Raw genomic sequence first — 13,112 nt, 5'->3', positions numbered from 1 at the left:
AATGCATAATAGGGACTATTAGGGACCAAAATCTATTGCAGATTTTGAGTTTTGGTATTGGGATGGTTTTATTGGTCATTTGGCTGATTTTGCACAAGTTTTGATCATTGGTCATTTAGCTTTCATTTTCTTACAGACCTGGCAACCCTGGTTGAAATGTTTGCATTAAGATTGTGTTTATCTCTCTCTTTATTCTCTAAAAGGAGCGAGTCTTTGTGTCAGCTACCATGGAAGCCCAAACCCTCTGAGAAGCTGTCTTCACCACGCCACTGCCTCAGTCTTCCCGGGCTCCTAGATTTTGAGAGCTTTTCCACAGATTGTGGTGGAATACCTGACGGTACACCACCCAGAGAATGGATCAGAGATATATGTGATAGCTGGTTTGACAAGCTCTTTCCTCTGGAAAAGCTCCAGAGTTCAGGCTCTCTCCCCTGTGGTCTGAAGAACCAGCACCCACAGGAAAAGATCCAGGTTCTGGACAGAGTGGATCTATCTGAGGTTCTGGATGAAGGTCTCACAACAGCTGATCTGGAGCATGAAGTGGCCAAGCTGACCCAAACTATCACTGAACATGGGGAAAAAAGTGCCTTTAAACTGTGCCGACGTGGAGCGCTTTATATTAAACTTGGTTATCTCAACCAGGCCCTTGAAGATCTGAATGCTGTAAGACTTATTTTCCTGCTTGAACATGCATGCATCACTATTATTGTTGCACCTATTAGGTTTAGGGATTTTTCAACACCCCTAAACCTAAATATTAAACTTTGATGCATAGCTTATCCCTCACTGTTTCTGCTACAGACATGAATGCTACCTTAAATTGTATGGCTTATTGAGTAGAAAAGATTTTAGCCTTGCAGAAGTTAAAACAGGCCAAAAAATCACTTTATAGTTGCATTAAAGGAGTGACCTGACACATCTAGGGGTGATCTTTTGACTTATGCAGACAATTTGTTCATATACCAGTATGCAACCAAGTTCTGATCTAGCACCTAGAAATCACCCAGAACACCCTAGCATCTGCTTAGCAATGCCCTGGTAACCACCCAAAACACCCTAGCCTTGTGGCAGTGAGTTTTGCATGGGAACGCACCATTCACATTTTCTTCACAAAATGTAAAAATCTAGTTTCTTTTAATTTTTACCCCCCTTTCAGTTCAAGCTTACTTTGAAATTGTTTATTTCAGAAATTATTTTTTCCGTCCTGATTTTTTTGCTTGGTTTATTGGGTATTAATGATCAATCTGTTGTTTTTCTATTTTTAAAGGCCATCTCCCTGGAGCCCCATTTACTGGATGCCTACTGGCACAGACACAGCATCTACCTGCTGAGAGACGACCCCGATAAGGCTCTGGATGATCTCAACATCATTATTAAGAACAACAAGAAGTGTGCAGGTGTGTGCATGACTCCACTTTCATTACTAGACAGCAGAGAGACAAGATAATGATGCAGTGCTAGTGTATGCTATCTTAGTTATTATTTGACAAACACAATTTTTACACAACCCATTTGGCTCTTGGTGAAAAGAATTTCCTTGCGCTTTTGAAATGAAAAGGTTTGATGTGCTATGTAGACATATTCTAAGAACACAAAGCTTCCTACCCAGTCCACACAGTCCATTTATGAAAATAACGTTTCAAAAGTGAATATAATCATTATTGTTATCACAACCATAAGCGTTTTAACACATGACTACTCACGTTTACAAATTGATTTCAATTCTGTATTTTGTTGCTTGGCCTGCTCTGTTGAACAACAGTAAATTACGCCAGTCTACAGAGGTTAGCCAATCATAACAGACATCAATTTAATACTGAGCTCTTATAGGTACAGCACAATAGCAAAACGTGCCTGTTTCATTGTAAGGCTCAAACTAAATAATGATTAGTTTTGGTGCACAGAATCTAGAGCTAGGAATAATTCACCCAAAAATGAAAATTCTGTCATAATTGAATCACCTTCATTCCATCCAAATGTGTATGAGTTTCTTTCTTCTGCAAAACACAAACAAAGATTTTTAGAAGAATATCCATTTAGTGCAAGTGAATGGTGACCAAAAATTTGAAGCTCCAAAAAGCACATAAAGTAATCCATAAGACTCCAGTAGTTTAATCAATGTCTTCTGAAGTGACCCAATCAGTTTTGGGTGAGAACTGACCAAAATGTAACTCCTCTTTCTCTGTAAATCTTGATTGGCAATCATGATTTCAAGCTCAATTACACTTCCTAGCACCATCTGGCGCCGTCAAGCACAGAGCTTGAATTTGAGCTTGAAATCATGATCATGCCTAGAGACTGCAGTGTCAAGATGTACAGTGAAAAGGAGTTATATTTTGGTCTGTTCTCACCCAAAACCAATTGGATAGCTTCAGAAGACATAAACTAAACCACTGGAGCCTTATGGATTACTTTTATGCTGCCTTTATGTGCTTTTGGGAGCTTCAAAGCTTTGGTCACCATTCACTTGCATTGTGAGGACCTACAGAACTGAAATATTCTTCTAAAAATCTTTGTGTTCTGCAGAAGAAAGAAAGTCATACATCTGGGGTGGCATGAGGGTGAGTAAATGATGAGAGACTTTTCATTTTTGGGTGAACGGTTCCTTTAAATAACATTATAAGTGGATTTAATGTGTATAATATGTTTCCCTTAATAATTATATACTAAGGGGGCCTGGGTAGCTCAGCGAGTATTGACGCTGACTACCAACCCTGGAGTCGTGAGTTTGAATCCAGGGCGTGCTGAGTGACTCCAGCCAGGTCTCCTAAGCAACCAAATTGGCCCGGTTGCTAGGTAGGGTAGAGTCACATGGGGTAACCTCCTCATGGTCGCGATTAGTGGTTCTCGCTACAATGGGGCGTGTGGTAAGTTGTGCGTGGATCACGGAGAGTAGCAGGAGTCTCCACATGCTAGGAGTCTCCACGGTTTCATGCACAACAAGCCACGTGATAAGATGCGCGGATTGACTGTCTCAGAAGCGGAGGCAACTGAGACTTGTCCGCTGCCACCTGGATTGAGGTGAGTAACCGCGCCACCACAAGGACCTACTAAGTAGTGGGAATTGGGCATTCCAAATTGGGGAGAAAAGGGGATAAAAAGTAAAAATAAAAAATTCTAAACTAAGTTTACTTACAATACGCAACCATTCTTTATTACATTTTTCCTGTTCAGGTAAACGTATCTTAAATAGTTTTATAGAGTCAAGCAAGAAAGTTCTTCGAAGTGTAGAAGCTCATGACTGTTGCCAACTGTGTTCCAGATGCATTTATGTCTAGAGCAGAAATCTACAAACAAAGAGGGGAAACCACATTGGCCGTAATCAACTATACCCAAGCTATCGAAGTCAAGCCAGATGAAGCAGAGATCTACTTTAAGAGGGCACAGATGTATGAGAAGAGGGGCGAGATACTGCTGGCCATGGAAGACTACGCCAAAGTGAGCCTTATATGGAACAATATAACTAGATTTACATTCCCTAAAGGAAATACCACTGCTTGCAATAAAGATGGGTTATAAAGACCAATCACAATTCATTATGGAAATATTAAAGTGACATCATCACCGGCATTTACATTTTGAATGGTGAACATTATTCGGCATAATCGTCAATTTCTTAAAGGGGTCAATAAAATTTTGCTTGAACTTTTGAGATAACACTTAATTTTACTGTGAAAACATTCTGTAACTTCCATAATTCAGAACTCTCTCCCCAGTCCAAAAAGACCTTCTGTTGAAACCAATCTGCAAAAGTGGTGGAAAAAATAACAAAAAAGCATGATATCACCCCTTTAAAATGTGAAAGGTTTACAAAAACCAAAATACATAGCTTATCTAAGATGGAAATTATCTACAAAACAAAGTCTTAAAAGAATCTGTTTATGAAACATGTTGCAATCACTGTAAACAAGGCTTTTCAGACATAGTGATTGCAAGCTGTTATTTTTGCACACTTTGACCAACCATACAGTAAAACTGATTTACAGTAGTTTTATTGGACATAATCATTTAGTGTTTCAGAGCTTGACTAAGCAGAACACAGTTGGCAGGCTAAATATATCTAAATATAAACATAAGATCTGCCATCAACAAGTAGCTTATTATAGAAAACTGTTGCACATTTGTTGTATTCCTCACTTATAATAGACATGGGAAACTTTAAACCTCCTTTTTCACCACCAGACATTCACCATTGACTCTACAAGGACTGATGCAATGCTAATCCATGGAAAACACCATTTCGACAGCTCCAAATGGATGGTGGCCCTGGAAGACTTCTCCTTACTGCTGAAGCAACAACCTGGGAATGCCAGTGCCAGGTCAATGTTAATATGGAATCAAGAGAGAGTTAGACTTACTTTTTAGTGTTTGATTTCCACTAAATATATTTACAAGTACTTACTTCTTGATAAGTAATTTCAATAAAGGTTTTTTTTCTACACACTGAATATTACTGTAGGACATACAGAGGAAGGATCTGTTCTAAGCTGGGTCAGTTTGAGAAGGCTATCGAGGACTTTTCTTTGGCTGTGCACTTGGATCCCAGTGACTGGTTGGCATTTTACCACAGAGGCTGTTTGCTGAGGAAGATAATGCCTGATATGGCCTTAAAAGACCTCAGCACATCTGGTAAAACACACCTGCTTGACATACTGTAATTCACAAGGATGTACAGTTTTTACAATGGCTATTACTCTTCTTTCATTAAGATACATTGCCAATATGTTGGTGAAGAGTGACGTACTGTTAGATGAGAAAGTAGGATGAGAAGCAACATCTTAGAATCCATGGATTCATCCATAGTGGTGTGATGCAGCATCATTCAAAATCAATAGTTTTCAGTTACAGATGCCATTGTAGAAATTCACTATTCACAATCAGACATGATTCATTTAATCCAAGAGTGAAAGTGTCCAATTACAAGACGGTTACTGAGATTACCATCGTGCGACCCCGCGTCCACATGTGTGGACGTTGTATTTTGGCTTCGCTATACGCAACGCTTAATTCAAATGAATTAAAACCGACTGAATACAGTTCAGCAAGACTCTACACTGTCATATAAGGGTTAAACTTCTAGTGCACCGTGTCACGTGACATAACAGCATGACGTTGATTTTCAGGAAGTGCTGCTACCTGGCACAGCACCAACAAAAGTGCCTCTAGTAAGAACCCTCTTTAAGTTTTTTGACTGAAACCTGCTTGGTTGTAAAGAATACTGTCTCTAGTTTCATTTGATGTGCAGCTTTAAAACATCCATTCATTTTTCGTGCGTTAGCGTGCTGATAAACATGATGTCCACACATGTTGAAATTAGGACAGTGCTCCCTCAAAAGTTGAATATTTTTCTCCATTAACACATCTATGGGTGTCAGTTCGCTTCATTTTAATATGAATTTTGTTATTGTTTTATTTTGTTACCACTGTAAAATACGGTTCTATTCATTAACATTAGTAAATGCATTCCTATATATTTACTGTGCATTTTCACATTGATAATAAATGTATTCACGTGAAAGCTGAAAAATGTAGCTTTCAAAGGCTTCATATAGAGTTAGGATGAAAATAAGGTGCATTTCTAACTGTTCTGAGACCAGTGCAGACACACAGCACACTGCAGGTTAAGCCATTCACTAAACAGGGAGCAAGGGAGCATCAGTGCATCCTATAGCTAAATGCAGCTAAGTGCACTCACCCTTAAAATCCAACCAAAAGTTCAGTTTCAGGTTAAGATGATGTTTGGACCACTCAACATGTTTGGGAGACACGGGACTATGATAATCAGTACATAGATTCTTTATTTTACAATGCAAAATTTTATTTTAACATGGTTGGCAGTGATTTGATGATACTGGACATTACTTTAATAAGAACTGTTAATTCAGCTTTGTAGAAAATCAGCTGTAATGTATATACATCAGGGGCAGTGGTGTCTCAGGGGTTAAAGTTCTGGGTTACTGATCAGAAGGTTGGGGGTTCAAGCCCCAGCACTGCCAAGATGCCACTGTTGGGCCCTTGAGCAAGGCCCTTGACCCTATCTGCTCCAGGGGCGCCGTATCATGGCTGACCCTGTGCTCTGTCCCCAGCTTAGCTGGGATATGTGAAAAAAAGAATTTTACTGTATATGTGCAAATGTATAATGTGTGATAAATAAAATTATTAATTATTATTAATTATAACATCTCAAAAACATGAATAACCAACACTCCTGGACACATAATAAACTATTTGATTAAAAAAATCTGACTTTCTATAGCTTAGCATTACTTAAAATTTCACAACTTGACCCTGCTGTCCGCATATGTGGATACCAGTCACAAATCCAAAAGGGAAATGGAAAATGCACACAGCAGTCACGCAGGGTTTTCAGGAGGTTAAGCGAGTAGTATTCAGCTGGTCATGTGATTCTAAAATGGCAGCCCCCATGAGGGCACCCCTGCCCCATGTAGAATAAAACAGCTTTTATAAGGTTACTGATATGAGTAGAGTCCTCATCTCATGTGAGCGCTCATGATTTTATACATATGTTTCAAAATTACAATTCATTTCTTTAGGAGAAAAACTTTTTTAAAGGGAAAAAAATTACTGGGTGCACCTTTAAAAACATTTACACTTGAGAGTTTTTCAAGAAGCCCCATAGGAAAGAAAAATCAAAAGCAAGATCTCGTTAATATCTCAGCTGTTTCTCCTAAACAGTAATGGGATTAAATGGAGACTTTGCTTCGTATACTGCTAAAAAAAGACCCCAGTTTCACATCTGTCTCTAGAGCTGCAGAAGAGATCTCAACAATGTCTCAGACTGTTCTCAGTTTTGGCTGAGATATTGTTCCAAAGTCTGCAATTAAAATATTAACTCAAGCATTTCTCATCAGATTCTTCCATTATCTGAAACTATCGTAATTGGTTTTACATGACCATTTTCCACCCTCTTTCTAACATTGTATAATTAAACAAGCGTTTTCTTTTTTTATGCTGCTGTAACTTTAAGTCCTCTATATGTAAATCACCTGTTACGATTGACTAAATTTGTGCATATTATCACACATCAGGTTAGGCTAAGTTGCTGAATATTTAATAGGTGTTGATATATACTGTATATGATATATCATATGTTAATTTGTTTATGATTAAGAATTAAGGACCCCATCATTAAAGCCACTATTGTAACATTTTATCATCAGATGGAGTTTATAGATCTGTTGAATCAGGTCATACAAAGATCTTCATGTCTCTCCTAAAAAAAAAAAGAAAAAAAGAGCCATCCAGTCTTATCTTATATGAACTGGGGAACTACTTTCATTATATTTAAAGCACCAGCCAGTAAACTTTCATGTATTTATGGTTATATAATAGCTCAGTGTGTTTTCAGGGAAAGTGCTCCTAAGCCTCAGACTTTACTGGTGAATCTGTTCAGTTTGCGGTAGCCAACACTGACAATGTTTTTTGCAAGCTTCTGAGATTAAAGCAGCAGACAGTGGTAGACTGGAGATCCTAAGAGACCAAATGCCAAAGCGGAGTAGTAAAATCGTTTGCTGTCGAAGACAGATTGCAAAAACTGTTCTCAATGAGTATTCTTAAAGGGTGTTTCTTCAACTTTGGGCACTTTTAAAACTGTTGATTTCTAGAAAGCAAAGTCTCGTTAAATTCTTTTTCGCCCTCTCAATAGTTTTTCTAATTTGTACAATATGTACATGTACATGCATCACAGTAGATTTATGTATTTTTTTGCCATTTTATTTTTGAAAGTCATTTCCAGCACATCTCAAATTCTGTATTATGTACTATATAGTTCTGTAGTAGAAATACATGTGTTTGTTAGAAAATACGTCATATGAGCTTGGAACAACATGAGGATGAGTACATTTTCGTTTTTGGGTGAACTTACAGTATGCCTTTAAGTTTATTTTTCTCACCCCATTGCAATTGCCAAATTGTGCTGTCTTATTTCAAGCATAAATCTACAAAAATTATACATTTTTTGAAAAATACGGTAATAAGCGGTCTTAAAATCTTACACAATTTTGTTAAAATTGTAGTATTTTTACTTATAAATTTGAAAACTAGAAACAAACAAACAAAAAAAAAGCTGTTATTTATTTATTTATTTATTTATTTTTTATTATTATTATGTGTGTGTGTTGTAGTTCTCCTCAATGACAGTGTTGAAAATCTGAGTGCTTTCCTGCACCGTGGTATGATCTACACTGAACTCCGGCGCTGGCGACAGGCTATGGCTGACTTTGAAGCTGTGATCAAACTTGACAGGTAATGCCCTCCATTTTCTTTTGATGCACAAGCACAACAAAGTGAAGATAAGTTATTGAAGCTTGAAATTCTTTTAAAGTCACTTTTCAAAATATTTCTTTATAGTAGTAAGTGACAGGAAGTCTCCAAGCAGCTGTTACTAAGCTAAAATCAATACATTCACATCTGAGTCACCATCTCTCTATGTTGACTTTATGTGCACCTCTCTAAAACCACAACAGATCTGCGGCTGTTGCGCATGTCAGTTTGGGGCTGATCAATATGCTGAAAATGGACCGAAATTATGAAGCCATCAAACGGTTCAGTAATGCATTGAAAGCAGACCCAAGCTACGTAAGAGCCTACGTATGCAGGGCCAAAGCTTACTATAATGTAAGAAGATGGATGTGCTATATGGAAGACCAAGAGTGCCACTTCAAAAAATAACTAAAAATAAGGAACTAATTATCAAATTCTAAATTAAAAAAACACTACAATGGCCTCAAAGTATCTGTATAGGTCACAAAAAAGAAAGAAAATATTCACATAAAAAGCATAAAAGCATAAAAAAACATCCAATAGAAAATTAATCCAAATTGTGATCTGCAGACAAATATTACTAAAGCTTTTCTCAGAACTTACTATCACTTTTCTGAGCCATTTGGCAAAGAATTGTACTCAACTGGGGCCGGTTGCACCAGCTGTGCGTAAGTTACAACTTAGCCTAGTTGTGGCGTAAATGGGCACTAAGTCACAATTTATGCACTACTAAATATTTGAGCATTGCACCATTAAACTTAGGTAGTATGTAACCCTACATATAAACAAAATATTTACGGAAGCCTCCGACCAGGCGTAACGGATGTAATAAAAAAGCAGACTGATATTTTTATGACATCAATGAGCTCATGTTTTGCGTGACAGGCTTCAATCCTTTCAACATACATTATGATTTTGACATTTAAGAGAGAGAGAGAAAAAAAAATGTCCTTTTAAGCGGCTCTTCAGCATGAAACCGAACTAATGGTGCAGTTTTCAAGGGTGTGTCGCCCGGTGTCAAGTTTCAACACATTCAAAATATATATAGGATATTATAATGAATAAATGTCTATTTTTCCAGCCTGTTGTATTAGTATTTATTCATCACCCCTTATTTATTTAGATACAGTTCCTATATATTGTTATTTACACAGGGCAAATATACTATTTATCAAATCTACTTTTATTATGTATCATATTTCAGTGGGGATATAATTTATTACCGCTGACAGTTACGTGAGCAAACAAGGTTTGAACATCAACCGTAACAAGATCAAATTGAAGTTCATGGCTTTTTAACACTTCTGTGTACAAATTTGAAGGCTGTTTATTGGATCAATACAGGTAAACGTCATATTATGTGACTACGCCTCACTTTACGGAGAGCTTACGACCTGCTAGTGAAGTCTTGCCTTAAGAACAGGTGGTGCAACTGAATTAAGCACTGACTTAGTGAGTCCTTAGTGTGAACTTTACGTCCCAACTTACGTGAGAACTTACGCACAGCTGGTGCAACCCCACCCTGGTCCCAAGGTAATTTTGAGTGGATATGAGTATGATTTCAGTTCCCCTCAAGTTAACATAGGTATCCTAGCAGAGTAACCAAGGTGTTGTTCGTCACATTGACTATGGACATGTTCCACAAAATTTTGACCACCAGAAAATGTCCACATACTTTATATATTGTTTCATCATTTAAAACCTAAATAACTTTTGTGTGTGTGTGTGTGTGTGTGTGTGTGAAATGGTTTTCTTGAAAAGTGTACTTGTACTATCATACAATAAATGCCACATGGTTTGATATTTTGTTGTGCATTTGTTTGTACATTTTTAAGTGTGCCTTAAGCTTCCAAATGCTTTTTGGGGCCACTGTATTTAATATTATTTATGTAATTAAAATGTTAAAATATAGTTAAATATAATAGTAAAATAATATATTAATGTTTTGTATGATAATAATTCTAAACAATTTTAGTAATTATTATTTACTGTACATCATTTTTATTTCAGCTTACAAAAATAATTTGCTAATTGCTGTTCTTTTCCTTTTTTTGTCCAGTTCAGAAAATAAATGTATTTGGACAGTGGATTCGACCAATTATATTGTAATTGATTCTTTCACCAAGTGGCACTCCTGTCCTCTAAAACTTTAATTTGTGATTTATGGATTCCTTTAATGTATATTCTTACTGTTTAAATTAAACCAGTAAATTTGTGTTATTCACAGGTAAATAATCTGAGTAAAGCGGTGAAGGATTTATCTCGAGCCATACATATGAAGCCAGATGCATATGATTTGCACATCATGAGGTTATTTTAACCTACAACTCTTTGAAAAAGATTTCATTTTTTTTTCATTTTTGATATTTTTCTAACAATCAATTCAGAGCTCATTCTCTTTAAATGGCTCATTGCAGTACCTTGATCATACATTATTTTCTAATGAACTTCTAGAGAATAAAACGTTTTTGTGAAACTTAAAAAGGGTTCATCTTTGTACCTCAATGTGGATCGACGCCATATTTAATTTGATGGATATAAAAACAAGACTGAGGCTGTTTTATAAGTCCTTAAGTACCTTGTTATTGATCATCCAGGTGACAAAACTTTGAAAATGTGTCTTTCTGAAACATTGTCAGTGGACACAAAAACAAAACAAAAAATCCCTGCAAAACATGGGTTGTGAAACTTTAAGTACTTAAAGAACATATTGAACAGAGTGAACATTTACTGCATACTTCACAGCCTTTTTTACTTTCACATCAAGTTAAATATCACATATACCCTGACTAAGGCTCATGGTGCAAAATCCTTTTGGTTTTAATTGGTGAACAGCTCATGCAGAGAAAAGTTTGTTTTCTTTTTTTAGAGGGCAGTACTTGTACAAATTGGAACAATTTGACTTGGCCACCCACTGTATACGGTATGCAGCTGAAATGAAAAAAGGTAATGAACAAATATGTTTATTTCAAACTACTAAGATTCACACATGTCCTTTTAGTTCCTGAAATATCTCTGCCGTTATCTCTGCACATTTTAATGAGCATCACTAAATCTTACTTGGCCACCTGGCACAACAGAAGGTGAAGTAAACCTTGCAGGGAAATGTGGTGTATGTTGCCATAACAACAACAGGACCAAGCTTTAACCATCTTCTCTCTTCCGTCACAGCTCTGGGTTTATCATTAGTCCAGCAGGCAGTCATCCACTCGTTCCTTGGGAATGATGCCTGTGCCAGCGCCTGCTTGGAGGAAGCAGCCGATGCTTGCCCTTCTGTTCCACCCCTCATTCTTTTGGGAAAGGCACGGATGAAGGCACACCGGTACACAGTGAGTCTGAGACCCGTGTAGTGTAGCTCTCAGTTAAGCTTTGTCTGGATTTGATACAGCAGAACTAAGCCAGCTAAACACAAACACAAACTTCTCCAAAAACTTCAACAAGCCAAAATACTTATTAGCAATACTGTGTTTTAAGCTGAAGTGTGTAATTCCAGTTTTGATACACATATTTGCATATAATGTGCTTTCAAGATTCCATAACTTCATTGTAAACAAATTCTGTAATTTTAACAGTAAAAGACTGTAAAAATGCTACAGTAAAAAACGTTAGTTTGTTAACAGGTAGATATCTTAAAATACACGGACAATGCATGTAGTTTTCTGTAAAATGCTGTAAAAATTTATTTTTTTTAGATGTAAAAAGTATGATTTTCCCATATAATTAATGGTAAAAATTTATATTATGTTTAACAAGAGAGTACATGTACTTTTTACTGTAAATTATAGTTACAATTGCAGTAAAAAACAATAATCGGGCATTCCCAGAATTCCCTGCGTGACCCATTACATTTCATTATATTTTATGGGAATAGTTATGATTCATTTTTTTTTTTAACATCACTTATCTACATTGGGGTGTTCTGTGTTATATTTGATGTAGTTGAATTAATGTTTATTGCATTATTTGAATTTCACATGTGTTACCCTGATGGTGTTTAGTGTTTGTGTGAGTGACACTGAGCACTGTCTCTACATGTTTATTGGTCATTGTTCCTGGAATGGCCACTACTGATGAACTTCATGTCATCATGTGCCCTTCTGTAATTAATACAGTGAGTAACAATACATAAAGTGAAAAGCAGATTTTTACAGTTTCAGAAGTTTAATATATCAAGTTTATCATTTAATCATATAAATGACGGTAATGCACCGTAAAATATACTGTCATCAAAATTACATCCTGTAAAGCCTGAAACATGGTTACCGTATTTTTTACGGTGAATTTCTGGCAACCACAACTGCCAGTTTTTTTTACCGTAAATTTAACAGGATTTTTTTTTTTTTTACAGTGTTCCAATATATGGGTTAATTTTTGATAATCAGAGAGTTCACTGTAATCTAATCAAGCAAGTTTCCTAGATATGTTAGTAAGATGTTCTCTGATTACCGTGATATGACATTATAATGTTTATCATACATAGGAAGCGGTGGAGAGTTTCAGAAAGGCCTTGTCAGTGCTTGGTTCCATTAAAACGAAACTCTGTATTGTGCAAGAAGCTGCGGAGGCCTTCTTTCTTATCGGTGTTTGCTACATGGCACAGGTGCCTTTGTTACAGGTAAATTGAACTCAATTATACATGTCTTGCATTAGCCTTTCTGAAAACCTTGAACCAGCATGAATCTCCTTGCTGGTTAATGTTGTTTAAGTGCTAATCAACCAACCATTTTGAAGTGAAGCTGACTGACCAGGGAATCTTGCTGTTTTTGATAGTTATAGGGATAGTTCACCCAAAAATAAAAATTCTCTCATCATTTACTCACCCTCGTGCC

General features: G+C 36.6%; 1 protein-coding gene across 1 annotated transcript in view; it reads left to right on the top strand.

The window, feature by feature from the left end:
- The first annotated feature begins 353 nt into the window (after positions 1–353).
- The window catches only part of ttc6 (tetratricopeptide repeat domain 6), a 32,524-nt gene continuing 19,765 nt past the window's right edge, over positions 354–13,112 (top strand). The window contains exons 1-12 of the mRNA XM_051645995.1: positions 354–370; positions 417–663; positions 1,268–1,397; positions 3,263–3,438; positions 4,183–4,319; positions 4,460–4,629; positions 8,145–8,265; positions 8,487–8,637; positions 10,511–10,593; positions 11,153–11,229; positions 11,455–11,612; positions 12,764–12,898. Coding sequence (XP_051501955.1) covers positions 354–370; positions 417–663; positions 1,268–1,397; positions 3,263–3,438; positions 4,183–4,319; positions 4,460–4,629; positions 8,145–8,265; positions 8,487–8,637; positions 10,511–10,593; positions 11,153–11,229; positions 11,455–11,612; positions 12,764–12,898 — 1,602 coding nt within the window. The remainder of the gene's footprint in view (positions 371–416; positions 664–1,267; positions 1,398–3,262; positions 3,439–4,182; positions 4,320–4,459; positions 4,630–8,144; positions 8,266–8,486; positions 8,638–10,510; positions 10,594–11,152; positions 11,230–11,454; positions 11,613–12,763; positions 12,899–13,112) is intronic.

This window comes from Myxocyprinus asiaticus, chromosome 20, assembly GCF_019703515.2.
Source record: "Myxocyprinus asiaticus isolate MX2 ecotype Aquarium Trade chromosome 20, UBuf_Myxa_2, whole genome shotgun sequence".
Classification (NCBI taxonomy): domain Eukaryota; kingdom Metazoa; phylum Chordata; class Actinopteri; order Cypriniformes; family Catostomidae; genus Myxocyprinus; species Myxocyprinus asiaticus.
This window is presented reverse-complemented; position numbering and strand designations above follow the sequence as displayed.